This window comes from Epargyreus clarus, unplaced genomic scaffold, assembly GCF_041222505.1.
Source record: "Epargyreus clarus isolate Ecla_fem2 unplaced genomic scaffold, WU_Ecla_fem_2.2 ptg000032l, whole genome shotgun sequence".
Taxonomy (NCBI): Eukaryota; Metazoa; Arthropoda; class Insecta; order Lepidoptera; family Hesperiidae; genus Epargyreus; species Epargyreus clarus.
In genome coordinates this window covers 4715962-4738115 of record NW_027332237.1, presented here as the reverse complement: position 1 = coordinate 4738115, position 22154 = coordinate 4715962, and the positions used below count along the sequence as shown (strand labels likewise).

Below are 22154 nucleotides of genomic sequence, written 5' to 3'. Positions count from 1 at the left end.
TTGTGAAGCTTTTTAGGTTTCCGTACCTAAAGGGTAAAAACGGAACCCTATTACTAAGCTATCGCTGTATGTCTGTCGGACCGTCTATCCGTCTGTCACAGGGTTCTATCTCTGGAATCGTAATGTATAGATACTTGATTTTTTATAATATAGAAGTAGCGAACAAGCATGCATTACACCTGATGGGCACCTGCCGCCCATGGACATCTGCAATCAAACCCGGATACCATTAGAGTCCCACCTAATTCTACCTAATAACAGCAGTGTTAGGCGCTGCTGTGTTCCGTTTTGAAGGGTCTGGTAAGGGAGACAGACTTTTCCGAGGCGTTCCAGCTTAGTCCTCAGGGGTAGCGGCGCATTAGATATTCCTACCTGAGGTCGACCACAGGGCCGACCTCCGGTAGGAATATCTAATCCTATCTGGGGTTCATTACAGATGTCCATGGGCGGCAGTAGTCACTTACCATCAGGTGGACTGCATGCTCGTCTGCTACTCCTATATTATAAAAAAAAAACCTAAAGTCTGACACAGATGTGTTCTGATTGATTGATCTGAGGACTAAGATCACCTAGTTCAAGAATGTCTTCCTTACCAAACCTTTCAAACCGGAACACAGCAGCGTTTATTATTGTTTAGCGGATTTTGTTGTTATTGTGTAGCGGATGCCTCCGGAGTCGAATCACATAGGTTTCTACCACTTTCCGACAGTTGTAGACTTACAGTTAATCGCCACGATTAGATAATCGTTAAGAGTAATTGCCTCGAATACTTCTAGAAATAAATCACTTTTGAATAAATTGGAAACTATGTAGACGTTTAAAAAAGATACAACGCCTCCTTTCAAACCCATACAACCAGACAGACTTTCACGAGTATGCAGTGAAAGGGTTAAACAGCTCAGACGACATTGGCACCGAAAATTATGCAAACAAAATTAACATATTAATTGCGGTTCGCACCTCACTGGTTTGATTAGTACACATAGCGGGATGTAAACATCGAGGCATAAACATAACAAGGTGGAAATACGAAGCGTAAAGACCGAGGCGTAAATGTGAGGCGTAAAGAACGAGGCGTAGAACTAGTTTGAATGATTTTGCTCATTTATTTAATGAAATTGACAACTAATAGTGAAACTAGCAGATATATAAAAACGCTGCTTAATTTAAATAAAAATTTGACAATTTGGTTTACGTCCTTTATTAAAAACTAGCTGACCCGGCAAACTGTGTACCACCTCAAAATCTATTTATCAAATATATTTCATATGAAATATAGCCTATGTTACTCGTGGTTAATGTAGCTTTCGAATGGTGAAGTAGTTTTTGAGCCTATTCATTACAATCAAACAAACAAACAAAGTTTTCCTCTTTATAATATTAGTATAGATTAATCATTTATTAATTCACTAGATCGAAATGTGATAAAATCTAATAAAAATAAATCGTTAAATGTCAATCTTTGGTCGATTTTGACCAAACGTTGCATTAATTGAGAATTAATAACGAGCGTTGTACAACATATTTTAATTGTTATTAGATCAGTCAAATACGTAATAGGACATGCCTACAAAAGTAATACTAGGTAGGTATAAAATATAAGCTTCCTAACTTAGCGCATTTATCACGTACTACCTGCCCAATTAGTGTTACCTTTGGTTAGTGTTTCCTATAAATCGGATTCCTGACAATTGTGTGTCGACGCGTACATCCAAATTGCACAAAAATCCTGTGTAGGAGTCTATTTAATTCTTTCCTCATTGGTCCAAAGGTGCAAGAGTACACGGGTATTTTCTAAATAACTAAGCTTCTAGTCTAGTCTACAATCAGCTTAATTTACATATACGTAAATAGGTACACCTGTCCGTCTGAGTATACGGTATTCATGCTACTTGTACTGTACGGGGTGCACAGGGAATTAGTCAAATGTGGTTAGACTGAATGCATATTCTGTCTAAACTGATATAACAAGACGTGATACGGAATAATATCGAATTATGTAGCAGTCATTATAAATTCTAAGCTTTAGTGTTATACGTTTTGTTCAGAGGAGTAAAATAAATAAGACCGACGAAGTTTAACGTATCTATATATTACTAGCTGACCCGGCAAACGTTGTGTTGCCATTTATATGGCAACACAACGTTTATTTTATTTATATAAAAAAATGTTAAGGGTGAACAACCCTTACCACTTAAGGATATGAAAAATAGATAGTAGCCGATTCTCAAATATACTGAACATGCATATTGAACAGAAATTTGGTGAGAATCGGTAAAGCCGTTTCGGAGGAGTACGGTAACTAACATTGTGAGACGAGAATTTTATATATAAGATTTTAAAGAAAGTAGAGCACTTCGCGGTTTGATTCTGGAAGTGCCACCGCCACACATATTTCTATTTAATGACAACCGCGTAAAGAGATGCTGTGTTCTAGTTTGAAGGGTGCAGTAAGGGAGACATACTTACACAAGGCGTTTAAAACTATTATTCAGGGGTATATATGCATCAGTGGTCGATTTCGGGTAGAACTGAAATCTGTCTATTTAATGTTGTTTAAGGTGTCCATAGGCAACAATGACCACTTACCATCAGTACCCTTACCATGAGTTTTTCGAAGTTCTGACACCATCCGCTAGGGGCGCTGATTGGAAATTGTATGAGCAAATACGTAAACAAATACCAAAACAGTAATATTTGTAAAAACTCATGGTAAGGGTACAGAGGGACTGCACGCTTCATTACTATTAATTTATATTATAACACGGATTAATTGAGTAGGAACTATGTAGCTAGATATTTCTAACAAAACAGAAGCTTCTTAAATTACGTATTATAATTATTGTACAAAGCCTAGGCGATAAATAAGTAAATCAGATATTGTGAGTGTGTGCGCTATAAATCAGTGTTGTTTAATAAAAGATGGGAGTCGTTTATTTGTGTTTGTTTTAATATTAATGCAATTAACAATTTTGCGCTTACGGTGTACACGGGGGCTATAGACTTATAAATTGTAGAGACTTACTTTGTTATGATGCTGATATTCACTGATTTATGTTTTTATAAAAATAAATGTATTGTTAACAATCTCGTCAGGAAATCAGCGCCCAATTCAATCAAATTCCAATTAGCGCCCCTAGCGGATTGTGTCAGAACTGGGAAATCGTATGGGCCAATACATAAACAAATACCAAAGCAGTGATATTTGTCAAAACGTAAAAGCTCATGGTAAGGGTACAGTGCCCTTTTATACGCCCACTTTTAGTTAATACCCGCATTTGACAATTCCGCTGTAGGAATATCTAATCCTTCCTGGGTTGATTACAGATGTCCATGAACGGCAGTAGCGATTTACCATGCAGTCCACCTGCTGCATGCTCTTCTGGTAATATTCCTATCGTATATAAAAAAATGTAAACCCATACTGAATTGAAACCGAAATTAAAATCCTAACTAATATTATAAACGCGAATATGTTTGTTTGTTTGTTTGTTTGCTTGCTACACGTTCACGCCCTTAAATACCGAACTTACCTTTGACTGCGAGTGAAGCCGCGGGTGAAAGGTAGTATGCTTATAAAATCTATTTCATTTTATAACGGATGAGAGACACGTTTACCAAAGTAGCCATTATGGAATAGGATCAAGTTTTTTTTTATTATGTACAAGTAGCAAATAAACATACAGTCCATTAGAAAGTAAGTGGTCATTGCTAACCATAAACACCTATCATCAACCCCAGATAAGATTATAGTTTTATCTGAGATCGGTTACAGATGCGTTTGCTCTTAAAGACTAAGTTGAAACGCTTCAAATACTTACCGCACCTGTATAACCAGATCGCACGAGTTTATAATATCAAAAAATATATTTTACCAAATAAAGTTACCTCTGTATGTTTGATGCTCTGAAATTTTCGTATTTCGCTTAACATGCCGCGCGGATATTTATTTTAAACTTAATTTACGCGAATTTGCATTTTACCGAAATTTTTGATTGTACATAATTATAGTATGTAGGTACTGCTTGAGAGGTATTCGTCCAAAAGTAGATAAAATAAAATATCTGATTTAGTATAGTTTTTTTAAGGATATTAATTTTTTTACGATCTTATTAACTTGTTTTTAATTTTGCAATTTTTTTTCATAACTTGCGATTAAGTTGTTTGGATTTCTTGTAACTTGGTGTAAAGTGGGTCGTACCTCTGTGGTTCAACTCTGGTGTCACCTCCACTACTTATTTCTACTTAATAACAGCAGTGTTAAGCGCTGCTCTCATAATATTGTTTTGATCCGAGTTATAATTTAATTATTAAAATTGTAATTGTAATTTCATTTCTTATGTGCGTGTGTATGTCACTGAACTCCTCCAAAACGACTGGACTGATTTTGATGAAATTTGTTGTGTGTGTTCAAGGGGACTTTCAGGATTCACAATTTAGTCCGTGGGAAAAGGTCTTTTTAATTAATTTTTAATTCGTAAGTAATTGTTGATTTTGGAATGTTTCGCATTGGATTCGACAGACTTCGCTACCATCGTAGTTTCAAATATTTTATCTATTTTTCAAACCCGTAAGTGATAAGGGTTGTTCACCCTTGACATTTTTTTATTTATATGGCAACACAACGTTTGCCGGGTCAGCTAGTTTCATTATATTTTATTTAACCATTATTCTAAACAGAGTTAAACTAATGCATATAGTGTGTATATCGTTTAAAATAAAAGCTTAAGTAAATGTTACGTAAATTTCCTTAAAAATACAGTAATTTGACTAATAAGCGTCGCGTGAAAAATTTTCATTTCATGTGCAATATTTGCGGTGACTAATTAGGCGCGACTAATCAGAATCTTCGCTAATTTTGGAACTGTCAAAACGTACACGCATATGACATGATGTTTTATTTAAGCGAATGGTATTTCATGACGGGTATACACGGTATTTTTACGTGTAAAAAATTGACGTCCAAATTTTGTATACTAGGCATTTTTTCAAGTTTTAAAAAAGATTGTGCTCACTTTTTATGTCCCTAGGCGGTTAGGTGATCCGATCTCACGCAGCCCTTAGGGCGTAGGCCCCCATCGGGATCTCTATCTAGAAATGATTATAAATATCCTTGGGTCAAGGAAAACACTACTGACTACTTACCATCAGGCGTATTTAGCTCAGGCGTATTTAGCTCAATTTTATAAAAATAACATCATTTTGTAGCAAAAAAAATCCTCAAGGAGTTATATTTCTGTCTTTGTGTCAAATAATAATTTACAACGATTGAATATTACCTTACCTTACCATTACATTACCTTTACCAAACGCGTTTACAACATTAAAATATTAATATCAGTGATGTAACTGTACTACTGTCGTGTTACCGTAAGGTTAGCCTTCGTGTGGCAGATCGCCAATTGAAATTCTAGATTCCACTCAGGTACGCCCTAGATTGCTGTTGTGACGCGCACAAACAAACAACGAAAGAAATATTCATAAAGCTTTTAAAGTATAGTTTTTTATCTATTGTGGTTCGATTCCGGAGGCACTACGACCACACCAATTTCTCCCAAATATCAGCAGTGTTAAGCGCTGCTGTGGGTAAGCAGTCTTGCTTGTATGTCTATACTTACCCGAGGAGTTCAAACTTAGTTCTCAGGGGTAACAACGCAACATAAACCGATATTAACACTCTAAATTTATACGGCGTTGATTACAAATGGGCGGTAGCAGTAGCAGTACCCATTGACCATCATGATGGACTGTTGATATTTAAAAAAAAACGTATTAAAAAGGATAATTCTTTTTTAAATTGGCTTACAGTAATAGTTACAAGTAATTATGAGGAAATAAACTTTTCTGAAAAATTTTTATAATTGTTTGTCTAAAAGGTAAATTCCACAAGCAGCTTCAACCACGGACAACATAATAATATTACATTTTTTTTGTGATTTTTAGTCTAATTTTAGATACGAACAAAACACATTCACACAATATTACACTGTACCCTTAGTATGAGTTATTACGTTTTTACAAAAATGACTGTTTTTATATTTGTTTATTTTTTGCCCATACATTTCCAATCAGCGCCCCTAGCGGACTGTATCAGTACTGATTGGAAATGTATGGTAAATACATAAACAAATACAAAACCAGTCATTTTTGTATAGGTAAACATAAAAACTCATACTAAGGGTACTGATATTTATCTGCTTTCCAACTATTCTATTATTTCATTGTAAATTGTAATTTTTCATATTCAAAATTCTATTCTGGGTTGTAACTGGAAAATATTGTAATTGTTTTTCGATTAATTGTAATTGTTGTTTTAAATCCACTATCCGCCATCAATCATTCAAATAAAAAGTGACATTGTAACGTCCGAAGGATGTTTTTAACTTTTAACATCATTAGTGAATACGGCTTAAAATAAATTACATCGTTTAAATTCGTAAGGATACAATTATTCGATTCTTTGTTGTATCGTTTGCGGTTTCATTACTTTGACCATTTTTTGTAATCCGGGTCGGGAATTTTACGATGATATTGCTTATACAAAATATCATATCGTTTATGTCATCATTGAGTTTATTTATTGTTAAGTCTTCCAATACCTAATTGTTATTACATACATTTTATTACATTGCACCTCTTTATCATTACATAATAAATGATTTGATGGAATGAATCATGTGTTCTTAGTAATTATTATTTTATCACGCTTGTCATCGATTTATTAAATTTCAATGTACCTTTTAAATGTAGGGCGAAAACTACTTAGCAACAATCCACTACTAATAAAATATATGATGGGATACAGAGGGTATTACACCAAGGTAAAACTTACAAATACTTGCAGGATACCTGTTCCATTACACAAACGATCACCAAAATGAGTTTAGTTCCAAAACATAGCATAATTAAAGTAAATTAAATAAGAAATCGTTGATTTGAAGACCTACCGATTAATTGTCTTATAGTCGATACCTAAATGATTTTTCGTAAAGTAACGCCCGATACTAATAACTATTTCATTCAATTAAATTCGATCAGTGATCATAATGCTCAGATAAGTATATATTTTTAAGTTATGTATGCATTAGAAATTTATTGACACTTCCTGAAACGGTGACGGAAAACATCGTAAGAAAACAAATACGCCAGTCTTTAAAAAAAAAAACAAATATAGACTTCACTACCAATCCGCACTTGGCTAGCGCTGTGGACTATGGCCTAAACATAAACACCTCTTCAAGTAGAGATCTGTTCCCAGCTGGGACGATAATGAGTTGATGACGTTCGATCAGCCTTATAATAGGCATAGCAGAGTGGGCAGTTATAGCTCCGCTAAGCAATTCACATTCAACGAGGAATCGGAAAGGATGTTATTCTAAAAACTTGACCGGATTGTGAATTATTAAAATTGATTCATAAATTCTAAGCTTATGTATAGCACTCAAGGAGCGTCAGTCAATTGGTTTTGGCTATAAAATAAAGGGTGTGGGAGATGTTATATGGCGGTGTTAGTGATCGCATTTTTAATAATAAATTCGTGATAATATTGTATTAATTATATTGTATACTTTTCGTTCTTTAATTGCATTATTGCCGACGTCTATTCCTGATTTGTTTACTACTAATCTAACCTTTTGTGTTTTAATTTGAAAAGCGTAGGAAGCTAGCCGCATTAAACCAAGTATTTTTGTACACGCACGCATGCCTCATACGCACGCGTGAATTAATCTGCTGTAATATCTTCTTGACCTGAGTGTGTAGCTCACATATGAACATACTTTTCTAGTGATAGGAGGCACGTGACACACATGTGGTCCAAATCCTCAGATGAACTCAGACGCGTGTGATAGGAAAATGGTTCTAAGGGCGCCATTACTCTCACGCGTGTTTACACCTGCATCTGTGTTCTACCCGCATACATGAATTAACTCGATGCAGTCTATTCGCGAACCGTGTGCGTATGAAACGATAGAATGCAAGTGTCACGCGTGACACGAAAAGCATCGTTGGTTCTTAAAGATAAAAACGCGACTCAAATCCATCTTAGTTCAGTAATATATTTCAGATTGGTTCACTGGAACTGGTAACACGTAAAAACTCATACTAAGGGTACTTTGTATGAGTTTTTACGTTTTTACAAAAATGACTGTTTTTGTATTTGATCACGTATAACCATAGGGGCGCTGATTGGAAATGTATGGACAAATACGTAAACAAATACAAAAACAGTCATTTTGTATAAACGTAAAAACTCATACTAAGGGAACAGATGCCCATGAGTGTCAGTGACTTAACATCACTATATAGAACGTACACGTTACTTTTATTACATAAAAAGAAGTCACGTGTTATATGAGAAATGTTATTACGTTTAATTACAGTTCATTCCATTGACCATGTATTTCTACGGATAAATTAATCGTAATTACTCCGTGGCTTATGATGTCATGTTATTAGAAAAAAGCCTTATGATCTTCATCTCGTATATTGATTTTTATATATAGGTACAGAAGTCATTATTCTGATCGGACATCCTTGCCCAATGGATATCTAATTATATCACACATATTATTGTAAATGTGAGTGATATAATCATAGAAAAGTATAGATATCTCATAGCCTTATAATTGAAGGAAGCCGTAAATGGCTGACACATACGTAAAATGGTTGACTATTTTCCCATTACGTCTCCGACTGTCATAGTGTAATGTACGCGAAACAATGCCGACATGTGCAGTTAAGTGGTACAAAAACAACACAACATAGAAGAAAAAGTGCGGAGAAATATCGTTTTATTTGTAAATGCTCTAAAAACTGTATTTATTTTAATATTTTTTAAACACGAATATAGATGACAGTGACAATTTCAATTGTCAAAATTGGTTACATTTTCTTGTTAGAAGTGAGTAACCTTTACTAATCTATGGATATAAGTGGTTTAAGTCATTTCAATACTTTTACCTACTTACTAGATATATAGGTAATGGACAAATCCAAAAATATACAAACAAGTCCTACTAAATATATAACAAAATCTGTTACTAATCAATTCTTATTTGTTACAGACGCAAAAGGAATCAACACAGCATCAGAACTAGAAGCGACCACACAGTTTGCAACAGAACCAGCAATACCAGACGGCATTATCACGAGTAGTCCTATATCATTGGAAAATCTTCCAAGTAAACAGAACGATAGCTTGGACAACGTGACACTAGATACAGGCGAAGAAAATGTTAATACTAGTGACGGTAGTATAGTCAAAGTTTTGAATAACAGTAATGTTAAAGCACCAGAAAGTGCATCAAAAGTTATATTACCAGTGATATCAAATCCGCCGTATAACGACTTCAGTTATCGAACAAAAACGCGGCATACTACAACAGAGGCTCCAAGTGATAATAAGCTTGATGCGGTAAAACAAGTCCTAGCAAAAAAAGCGAGCATGAAAACACTATTAAGAGCTCATGTTAAATACGATGAGGTTACTGGTGAGCTCATAGCTGGCGATCATCCGTGTCACAGGGAATGCAAAGAAGGGGAAGAACCCATGATATGCTACTATGAATTCAAGCTCGAATGGTATCAAACTATGAGTAAAGCGTGCTACAACTGTCCGTATAATGCGTCGGACTGCGAGCTACCTGACTGCATACCGGCTGATGGTGTAAATAGGGCCCTTAATGTTATTAACAGGAAAATGCCTGGGCCAGCTATAGAGGTGAGTGACGTTGTTAATGATTTGCTAGATTCCTAAAACCTGAAAGGACTAACATACTATGTTGCATGAAAAGCGAGGTTTTTTTTTTTTTTTTTTTTTTTTTTTAATATATAAGAGTAGCAGACGAGCATGCAGTCCACCTGATGGTAAGTGGCTACTGCCGCCCATGGACATCTGTAATCAACCACAGATAGGATTAGATATTCCTACCTGAGGTCGGCCACAGATGCGCCGCTACCCCTGAGGACTAAGCTGGAACGCCTCGGAAAAGTCTGTCTCCCTTACCACACCCTTCAAACCGGAACACAGCAGCGCCTAACACTGCTGTTATTAGGTAGAAATAGGTGTGGCGGTGGTGCCGTCGGAGTCGAACCACAAAGGGTTCTACCACCTTTGACGAGGTCTACAATATGTAATATGACACACCCTAGTGAAAGGATTTGTGTTACAAAAAAATTATAGTTAAAAAAATACAGCAGTAATAAATCATTATTCCACGGTTTCAAGGTACCAATTTAAAACTCCAAATAAAAAATCGAAGTAACATTTTTTCTAACTGGGTTAAAATTATTTCTAATGTGAAAAACATTAGCTACTGCTCATTTACTCCATTAAATTACTTAATTTCATACTGATTTGGTTTTTTGTCCGTATCTTAATGACTTAAACACAAAACCGTGTTTTTACGATAGCGATTACCTTAATCTATTCAACCATTGATAAAATTAGTTAATATACTTACTCATAATACTTAGGTAAATATTTTCAAAACTTCTACGAATTTGCTTTGGTATAAGTATACATGTTTCCAGGTTTGTCAACACGACAGGATAATAGTGGACGTGGAAAACCATCTTATGACTGAGGGTACAACGGTCCATTGGCATGGACAGCATCAGCGAGGCACTCCTTACATGGACGGAACGCCCTACGTCACGCAGTGTCCGATATTACCTGAGTCAACCTTCAGGTAACTTACCCTTATAATATAGGAGTAGTAAAAAACATGTAGTCACCTGATGGTAAGTGGCTACTGCCGATGGACACCTATAATCAATCCCAGATAAGAGTCTATCCAGTGGTCGGTCACATATGCGTTGACTCATATATATCCAGCTCTGAAGACTAAGTAGGAACCTTGGAAAAGTTTGCTTTCCATTTCATCATCTTCCATTAGTAATTTAACTATACATAAATAAAATTTATTTCACTAAGCTGGTTGTGTATGTTCGCATGACTTGAAATGAAGTGTTTCAAATTTGGTATTAAAGCATTACTTTTCTTCAAATGCTGTAGAATACGTCTATTTAAATTGTACTTAGTTGTAAACTAAAATGTCGCAGAATATTACAGAAAAAAAGTCAGGATTTTATTTATTTCCTCATGAATTCGGGGATGAATATGGATGTCCATATACTGAATATAATATGCATATGCATATATTATGCATCCATATACTGAATATAATGTGCATAATCGGTGTGCGAAAAACACGTGATAGCACTTCATTTCACATGTTTCATGATAATCGTCAATAAAATGGCGAAACCCCTTAGAATCGATTAACCTACTTCTGCCCTATGACTATAGTTATCTGGTGTTTTGGGTTTAAGCGGTTTACTTAAAGTTGATCACAGGATCCTTCTACTAAAACCTTCAAAGTAAAACACCAATGTAGTTTACGAAGATACATTTTTAACAACAAATCCATAAAGAATAGGGGTTCTACCTGAAGGTGATAGTACGTTACCTTTCCTGGAGACTATGATATCGCCTCATATTTAGGTCAGTCGGCATCCATACTTTCCATCAAAACGCATGAACTTTACGCTAGAAAATACAGATGTGGCGGTAACATCCGCCTAATAAAAGCACGTATACAAATTTAAAAGTTATTATAAATTCACGTTATCACGTTAAAGTTATAAAAGTTATCACCATACCGGTCAGACGCGCAAAGGGTTCCGGGTTGGATCCCCGGCCAGACAGATATCTGAATTATGAGTTTGAATATATATTCTGGGTCTGGGTGTTATATTGTGTATTTTCTTTATGTGTCCATGGAACCCAAGATACAGGGAATCCGAATGTGGGCTGTGAATGTAGAAAGCATTTATTTATTACAGGTATCAGTTCAACGCATCCCATTCTGGAACCCACTTCTGGCACTCCCATTCAGGAATGCAGCGAGCAGACGGTGCTGCTGGTGCTCTCATCATCAGGAAACCCAAGTCCCAGGATCCTCATGGACATCTCTATGATTATGACAGGTAAATGCAACATTCTTAGAAAATTAAAAAATTGAGAATGTGGGTTTATTTGGTAACAAGCAATGTATGTGCGTAATCGAAATACCAGGTAGGTACTACTCAGCTAATAAAATAAGATAGGAACATAATTATGATGGTTACATAAAATAATATTTATATCACGGCGTGCGTAAATTGACGTTTTACGCACGCTTCGCGTGCGCAAAACCCCCATTTCCGACCCCGTAATATAAAATTTTATACAACACGCGGAAGAAAAATGTTTTTCTGACTCGTGTGATTGCAGTCCTCGCCTGCGGCTCGGCCTGCAAACTCACACTTGTCAGAAAAAAATTTTTCGTCCTCGTATTGTAATGTACTATACTATTGATATATATTATATGGTAATAATAGGGGCGGGCCTATAATTTTTTACCGGTTTTCAACTTAGTATAACAATTTAGTAAAAAAAATCAACGGGTTGCACTCCGGGAGTTCGGGCGGAAGTGAAAAGTTTCGAAACCTTACCTATATTGAATAATAAAATATACCTAATAATTAAAAATTGAATCTGACACCCATTGACATATTTTTCTGTGCTAACACCGGATAACATCGTGACTTTTGCAGTTTGCTTTGCCGTCTTACGAATTATTGATCAGTTCTTGTGATCCTGACGCGAATTTAGTATTTTTTTACCCATCACAAAAAGTTTACAACGGCGCTAAGAAAGTTTTCATTTCAAAAAACACTTTAACGACAAAATTAATGTGATTCCCAACTTAAATTAATATAATTATTCTGACTTGTCAGTCAGTCAAAAAACTGTATACTATATGCATTTTCAAACTGTGATGTTCATAATTTCGACGTATAAGCGAATGCTTCTACCCGATGCTTCCGTTAACGAGTTTGTAAAAGTTTGATACGAGTTTCCCAAAATATGGAGGTGACACGTACTTTTACACTTGTGATCGTTATACGTTACATAATTTAGTTATATATTACACTTGTCAGTGAGGTAATATATAAATGCGGTTTTGATAATATCACTTCTTTCACTATATCTAAGAACAAAAAATACTTATAATTCCTCAAGAACAATCTGATCTAATCAGATTCAAATCCAAGTACCACATTAAGTAAGTTGAAAATAATTATATTGTGTTATTATATTATTCAATCCATTTAAGGAAGCACTTTTCAATTTTTAAATCTAACTATTTACAATCGCTTCACAATTATTATCGTTTTTGACGGTCCCATCAAGAAGTTCGTCTATTTTAAGGAAAATTAATTATTTCGTCCTAAAACTAAAATACGAACTATCATAAACTTCTATTCACAGAAGCAAAAAAGTATCCCATAGTTCATAGTACAGAATATAGTAATAAGCGTGTGCTTCGCGGTCGTGTCTGTGTAAGTGAACGCTTCGCACCGCTGATGCTACCGTTAACGAGTTTGTAAAAGTTTGATGAGAATCTTCCGAAATCAAAAGGTGGCGTAATACGTAGTTTTAGTAGTTTCGAGCAACTTTATCCTATGATACTTGAAAGATAGATCGCTGCGACATCGGAAGTATTTATGCTTAGGCTGAGTATACGAATAGTAAATTTGATACGATTTTTACCACGATTTTATTAGCTTGACTTGTATGTATGTAACGGAATTTTGAACTCGATTTTTACCTACTTCGAACGGGCCGATTAATTTAAAATTTTGAACAATTATCAAGAACCGATGACAATACACGATTTAAATAATGTTATCCCATTCACCCCGGGTCGTCAGGAATCAGGTTTAACGATTTTCCTCGTGCGATTTTAGCGTGGATTTTAGTTATTAAACTATAATTATTAGATTAGGCTACTGCCTAATGATTACTGTCAAATGCAATTGTCATTTCTAAGAATGTATATTTACTTACTTACTAATAGAATAAATAGAATTGTTTCAAGTGCTGAAGTGCTACAAGTTGTTGAATTGATTAAAATGGGACGTTTATTTAAATATATTGATCACTTAAAATATAGAAAGAAATACGGCAATACACTTCAGCGAAATCGCGTGTTTAAAGCATTTACCTTCAAGCCCCTGAAAATACCAGCGAAAATCTCCTGAAAATAGGCCAGCAATCGGTCAAAATTTGGAGATAAGTCTGAACAAACACACTTTCACATGCATTACAAAAAGATTTCAATATTAATTATTTTTATACATTCCACCCGAAGAGCGTAGAAGATGTTAAGGTATCCATCCATCCATCCATCCATCAGCCCTTAATAGTCCATTGCTGGACATAGGCCTCCCCTAATCTGCCAACCGGTCTTGAGCAATCTGAATCCAGCGGATACCCGCCGTCCGCTTCAGGTCATCAGTCCACCTGGTCGGGGGGCGTCCTGTACTCCTTTTACCGAGACGTGGTCTCCCTTCGAGGACTTTCCTACCCCATCGGTTATCTGTCCTACGAACCATGTGGCCAGCCCATTGCCCCATTGTTAAGGTATAGTCCGCGCCAAACTGCTAGTCCGCTCTGAAGTTGTTGCGCGCAGGTTTAGTTAGCATATTATATACTCCGTAACGTAAGGGTACACTAACGAAACTATGTACCCGTGGGCGAGAGTGGGCAGCGGACCAGTGGCGGGAGGGTCCCGCGCTGTATACATCCCGCTAATATTTGTCATTTGCTATTGCAACTCCACTCGTTTCTATATTCGGAGCGGACTCTGCTAGTCCGCTCCGAATGGCGCGGATTGTTACAATATGAAGCTTTTCTTATGCTGGACTTTATTCTTAGCGTTTCTTTTTCTGTAAAAAAAACACCTTGTATTTTTTACTTCAGTCAATTACAACCTAAGTGTTAATGAAGAAACAAGGTTTTACCTTCATTTCCTTAAAACTAATTATCGGGGACGAGTATGTTTACTTTATTCGTATTTAATTTTACTTAGGTATTTCACGATGCGTCATCTGGTTCTTCCCCGTACCTTGGCAAAGTACATTGGCCTTTTCACTATACGCCACGGGACCGGTTTTACCTTTAATAGCTTTAAACACTGACCCTCATTCACATGTTCATATGGATTGGTGCTTTTATGTAATAGAAGTAGGTGGATGAATCTAATGTTAAGTTACACGTTATTAAAAAAAATAATCAATTAATTGAAAATTTAGCATAATGTTGAAGTTAGCAAATGACGATCTTTAGTAGGCAAATCATTGGATAGATTGATAATCAATAACGGGCGTTAACCAGTTAACTGCTTATCTTAACTAACAATTGTCCGTGATTGAGCCTACTAATTCGATATTTGTAAACTAAACTGTAATTTTGTCGCGCGTCTTGCAGCCCAAACGGCTTAATGAATTTCAACTTATAACTACTCATTGGATTAGTCTAAATTGTGAGAGTATTCTAGGCTACATTACTTTATTTCAGTTAATTATTTTTAAGCAGTCGTTTTTTGTTTTTATAGTAATTAATGTGTTTTATTATTTTTTTGGAAAATGCAGACAGACACGAAAGTGGTGGTATAAGATTTTTATCGTACAAAACCCCAAATTCTAAGTAATTATTATTTTCCGTATAAAAAATATACAAACCTTTTAATCGGTATTCAGATTTAGGAAATAGTCGTAGTTATACAAGTTGTAATATAATTTGAAATTTTGATCTTTCCTTACGTCAGTGGGTTTATTTTTATAGATCTTAAATGACATGAAATCAAGAAATACAATGATGTAGGAAGAGGTAAAGGTTTTATAAGGAAACTGGACTTGCCGGCTATTTTATTTTTATTCGGAATGTTCACAATGTATATATAAACGCTATAGACTATTTTTATAAACAACTTTACACCAAGGTAGTGATAGCCTTTTTTCTGTTTACGACGAGGAAATCTTAAAAAGGTACCCGACGACGTGGGAGCGACGCCGGGTTATGTAGGACTTTTACCGCACTAAAACCTCCCCGGTGGCCGTCCTCACGTTGTTGGAGAACTCCGGGATCTTCGGCGGAACACAACCATCCCGGGACCTGTCTAGTACCGGGACTACAGGGACCAGGCAGTGATAGCCTAGTGTTTGAAACGCAGCCACTCAATCGGGTGGTTTAAGATTCAAATCTCAGGCATCTGTGATATTTCGAAATTATGTGCATATTAGAAATTAATTATCACTTGCTTTAACGGTGAAAGAAAATATCGTGAAGAAAACTGCACGCCTAATAGTTATTTAAACAAATAATTCGCCAAGTACGAGTCGAACTCGCACATGGAGGCTTTCGTACCACTAAATGTTCATGTTTTACTTATTTTTATAAAATAACCATATTAAAATATGTTTTATTGAAATTATTATAATAGCAGTTATAGTAATAAATGGATTTTAAAGTTTTCAACAATAGTTAAATGTCGATGTAGTATGTAGTCAATAGTTTCAAAAATGCCGAAAAATACCGGTTTGTTGTATGGAGACCCCCTTTAATATTCAACTTTATTTTATTTTTAATATTTGTTCTTATAGCGGTCACCGTTACACATCCTCTGTAATAAAATCAAGTGTCTATCTATTACGGGTCCAGAGATAAAGCCCTGTTACAGACGGACAGACAGCAAAGTCTTAGTACTAGGGTTCCGTTTTTACCCTTTGGGTACGGAACCCTAAAAAGCTCAAAGTCGTGTGATTCCAATCAATTCGCATTTGGCTCGCGCGGTAGACTATGGCCTAATCTTTTTCATTCTAAGAGATCTGTGCTCAGCGGTGACAGTAATGGATTGACGACAATATCATGCCATTTTTGTTAATAAAGAATCTTTTTTTCCGTTCAAATCAAATTATATCATAACTTCCATTTATGAGACGTTTAAAGTAATATAACGCCCACAATAAGATTTTTCGATTACGGGGAATTCCTTGTGTGTTCGTTTTCCTTAAACTTTATTTTCATTTTGTGTAATTTATATCTGAATAAATTATAATAAATAATTAAGTAATGAATAATTTAATTTGGATATAATTTCTACCATTACGGGAAATCCCTTGACGGTTTTTATACCCTACTAGTTGACCCGGCAAACTTTGTACCGCCTCAAAATCTATTTATCAAATATATTTCATATAAAATATAGCCTATGTTACCCGTGGATAATGTAGCTTTCGAATGGTGAAAGAATTTTTAAAATCGGTCCAGCAGTTTTTGAGCCTATTCATTACAATCAAACAAACAAACAAAGATTCCTCTTTATAATATTAGTAAACTTTAGATTAATAAACTTGTTTGTTCGTATATATGTGAGGGTCAAATCAAATCAATCAGGTCAGTCAAATCTTGCAACTAAATTTAAACCAGTTAACCCCATCCGATTTTGCTTACACGTTTGGTTTGGATAAGAAGGGAGGTTCAGCTTAGTGACGTCATACTTAATCCTATATGGCGCACACCTCAAGATGGCGAACCGATTATTTTTCATGCACCCCTATGATTTGGGTTTCCAATGAAAGGGATTTTTATAATATAGGAGTAGCAGACGAGTATGCAGTCCACCTGATGGTAGGTCGCTGCTGCCGCCCATGGACTTCTATAATCAACAACAGATAGGATTAGATATTCCTACCTGAGGTTGGCCACAGATGCGCCGCAACCCTGAGGACTAAGCTGGAACGCCTCGGAAAAGTCTGTCTCCCTTACCACACCCTTCAAACCGGAACATAGCAGCGCCTAACACTGCTGTTATTAAGTAGAAATAGGTGTGGCGGTGATGCCGCCGGAGTCGAACCACAAAGGGTTCTACCACCTTCAATTTAACAATAATTTAGTACTCCGTCCGAAAAATATAATTTACTTATTATCGATATATAGATACGATATTGATATGATACGATATTTATTTTTATTTATTAGCCAAATAAGCATAACTTTTTATTTGCTTTTGTGTAAGTACAAAAACATTTTTATTTTTCCTACAGATCAGAGCACGTCATGATAGTGACAGATTGGATCCACGAGCTGTCAGTGGGCATGTTCACTGATCACCACCACTCGAGAGGTGATAACAAGCCACCCACTCTCCTCATCAACGGTGTGGGCAGGTTCAGGATCTTCAATGAGACTGTGAAGCCAATGTATATGAGGGCCGCGAGGTTTAATGTTGAACAGGTGAGTGGTTATGTACCTTTCTTTTTTTTTAACGAGGGGGAACCTTCAAAAGGTACCCGACGACGTGGGAGCGACGTCGAGTTATGTGCGATTTTATACCGCACTAAAACCCCCCGGTGGCCGTCCTCATCGCTTGTTGGAGAACTCCGGGATCTCCGACGGAACACAACCGGAGTCCACCAAGCGCGATGCCCCGATCGGGTTCTACCCTGGGAGAGCAGTTTTCGCTCCTCCCAAACCATCTGGTGTTCACGACGGTATGCGACCACACATACCGCCATCTTTCCCGGGGTCGCTTACTGGACGGTTCGAGCTCTCACTCTTGCCGCCCGCAACCCCGGAAGCCCCTTGTAGTCGCCTCTTACGACAGGCAGGGGATACCGTAGTCCTATTCTAGTCCCGGAACTACAGGGACAGAGTGGTTATGTACCTACATACCTATTGAATTTTGAGGTTAGATATTTCGGTACTTAAATATAGGTGAAGAAGACAGCGTGCAGTCCACCTGATGGTATAGTCTGTGTAAAACTGCTAGTCCGCTTTGAATATAGCAATGATTCGCGTAGCCATAGCAAATTGTCTGACTACACCTGTTCGCAACAACTTCAGAGCGGACTAGCAGTTTGGCGCGGAGTATACTTGTACTTTATTTGCTATTAAGTGTTTGATGTCCCACAAACAACAGTATAACAGAATTAGTTTTTCATAGTTGTTTAATTATATTCTACAGTTGTATTCAATAGTCACGTTAGCAATAACTTTCTATGGTGCAAACCGAAATGGAATAACCAATTATGATGGAAATACACATAAATTACAAAATAAACACTTGTGTTGTATGAATATTGAACATGGGATACGTTTGTTTCGATTTATAAAGACGCGTCTATTAATCTGTATTTTAAGAGAGATAAGGATGAAAATGGCATGATTTTCGCGCCATTTTGATACGCAAAACGGTACATGCTGTCGCATTTAATGAGTCTCGCGATCGCATGTTACTGTAATTGCCTGATGATTTTCAGTGTTCATTCGAATACATAATGCTAATTATTACCATTTTTATCAAGGTTTATGAAAAACGCCTGTCATAAATATTAGAGCAAAGATTCTTAAAAGCAACTAAAATATTGTGTTTTCCTTTTTACTTCAGGTGTTCTGATTTAGAAATAAAATTATAAAATACCATAGTTACCGAATGATATAGTTGGTCATAACGTCATCTTTATTCTTACAATAAATTTATAATCTTAACAATAAAACTCATTCCAAATTATTTTCTCTTCACAGGGCTACAAGTACCGTTTCCGCGTGATCAACGCAGAGTTCCTGAACTGTCCAATCGAGATGTCGGTGGACGGTCACAACATCACCATCATTGCGTCTGATGGCTACGATCTGGAGCCCATTACTGGTAAGTTTTCTATAAGAATGAAAATGAGCATGCAGTCCACCTGATGGTAGCCACTTACATCAGGTGGACTGCATGCTCGTCTGCTATTCGTATATTATTATTAAAAAACGCTATAACCAACTCCATATAGTTCAGGGGCTACATATAAGACACAGTAACAGGTCCATCTTAGTCCTTAGGAGTACCTACCTAACTCAGCTAGAGCCTGGATCACCCTTCCACCAAAACGGAGTTGCGTCACGTTGGAAATAAATATAGTCCCAGTTGAACCGCAGATTAACCTATATACGTAGATTGTATTTCGAATAAATGTGTGTATTTAGGTAGGTATATATGGTATTATATTAATTTGAGTAGCTGTTTTTGCTTATATTCATATCACGTACACTTCAGACTAAAACTGTGAGTGAGTGCGAAGAGTTTATTTATTTATGGACCCAACAACATTAATTTTCACACTCACTTTCCCCAATTTCGTGAACGTTGAAAACAAAGTGGCCCTAAGTAGGTCCAAAATAAAATCCGCTCGCAGACAAAGAAACGGCACTTCCAAATTAACAATTGGACCCGTTGCAGAACGGGCCCGAAGTAATTGTGTTATAATGAATTCTACGTGATAAACCTAAGTGAGTTAGGGATGGCGATTATTTCTGAAAAAGATCGATTCGAATTGTAGTGATAAATCGATTAACAAAAAATCGAAGCCTAAAGAATCGATTCTCCAAAAATCGATCTTCGACATATTCAGGGTCAAAACTACTCGTAGCAATAAAAATGAAGCGAAAAAAATTTTTCGATCGTAAAGCACTCTCTGATGCTTCGCATCATGAGTCGTGCAAAAGGTCGTGAAAACCAAACAATCACTGAAATACGTATCCGTCAGCAAAAAATGTCTATAACAAATTTTCTAATTTTCTTTTATAAAAATATTCAATCTACTTCGAAAAAATCGATTTTCGATTTTCTAGACTGAAATGTCTATTTATTCAATCGACCTTTTACTGAAGAGCGATTAAAATAATCGATTTTTTTGGTCCAAAAAATCGATTCTTCGATTAATAGATCTAAGATCGCCATCCCTAAAGTGTAGGACGGGGGCAGGGGTTCGTAACATTCACGTCGATATTTCCATTCTCTCCTATTTATATTCAAATCTACGCTCGCTAGTGATGTAACGAAATTCGAGATCCGTTTTCGGGAAATTTGATTAGTACGAAGATGAGTGCTCACCTTTTCATGTACTAATGTTTAAGATATTACGCACGTGACAACTTAAGTCTGTCGGGGGTTGACAACATTTTTATCACGTATATTTTCTTATTGATATTAAAATCAACGTTTCGAATCCGTAACTCCGTTTCTTTTCCGTAACAAAAATGCCGTAAAAATAAATAATATATAAAGTCACATTTATTACACTTAAGTACGAGTTTTTATTTAAGTTGTGGCTGCTTTCATAAAAAAAACTAGTTCAAGGCAATTCGAAATACAGCAGGTAGTAAGACGCCTGAATTTGATAACGAATTTGTGACTTCTTTTCATCATACAATTTCATATAGGTGCGAGAATTATTCGTAGTACGAGGCAGAAGGTACCACTGCTTCACTTATTTCTGCCTAATAACAGTAGAGCGGTTTGTACAATATGGTAACAGAGGTCTACTCATGCAAGACATCTACAGGGGTAGTAAGCTTCTGTCGTTGAGCTCAGATAGGGCTTAATGGAGTTTAAGCTCACTTATTATCTGATGAACATCGCTTACTAGTTTAAAAAAAAGTAATATTACATATCATATGTTCATTATTAAAATAAAAGTTGAACAACAGTAAAGTTAAGTTATCCCTAAGAAACTCCATTGAAATCAACACAATGAAAGACGGATAATACAATTTCACAGATCGTTGCCTTTCATCGTATTGTTCGACTCAGGTCGACTTTAATGAAGTATTGAGAGTTGCCACGACAACGGAAATATATCGAGTGTAGAGACAATGCAACGAAATGTTTCGTTAAAATGCATAAGGGTTTTAATTACTGTCATATCATTATAAAATGTTAAGTGGGTTTTATTCGGATTTTCTGTTACATTTCATTGTTAAGTTGAGCTGAATAACATATGAGTTTTTGGATTGTTTAAAACGTGGTGACAAGAGTTTTTCCTTTTTTTTATAATATACGAGTAGCAGACGAGCATGCAGTCCACCTGATGGTAAGTGGCTACTGCCGTCCATGGACGTCTGTAATCAACCCCAGATAGGATTTGATATTGCTACCTGAGGTCACCACAGATGCGCCGCTGCCCCTGAGGACTAAGCTGGAACGCCTCGGAAAAGTATGTCTCCTTTACCACACCCTAACAAAAACGAAACACAGCAGCGCTTAACACTGCTGTTATTGAGCAGGAATGGGTGTGGCGGTGGTGCTGCCGGAGTCGAACCAAAAAGGGTTCTACAACCTTTTCTCAGATCATTCTCAGATCTATCGGAGGAGTAAGGTAACTAACATTGTGTCACGACAATTTTATATATAAGATATAGGGCAAATATGGATAACTCTTCGGCATGTCCCACAAGTTTCCTAAGGCGTTTTTCTCTGTCGTAAAATCAATGATAG

At 36.3% G+C, this 22154-nt stretch overlaps 1 protein-coding gene across 2 annotated transcripts in view; it reads left to right on the top strand.

Annotated features, from left to right (window-relative positions):
- LOC140755042 (uncharacterized) overlaps nt 1-22154 on the top strand; it is a 110520-nt gene that overhangs the window by 70588 nt on the left and 17778 nt on the right. For both annotated transcript variants that reach the window (XM_073090220.1, XM_073090221.1), the window contains exons 3-7: nt 9066-9721; nt 10534-10691; nt 11848-11991; nt 17938-18127; nt 19418-19541. In XM_073090220.1, coding sequence (XP_072946321.1) covers nt 9066-9721; nt 10534-10691; nt 11848-11991; nt 17938-18127; nt 19418-19541 — 1272 coding nt within the window. The remainder of the gene's footprint in view (nt 1-9065; nt 9722-10533; nt 10692-11847; nt 11992-17937; nt 18128-19417; nt 19542-22154) is intronic.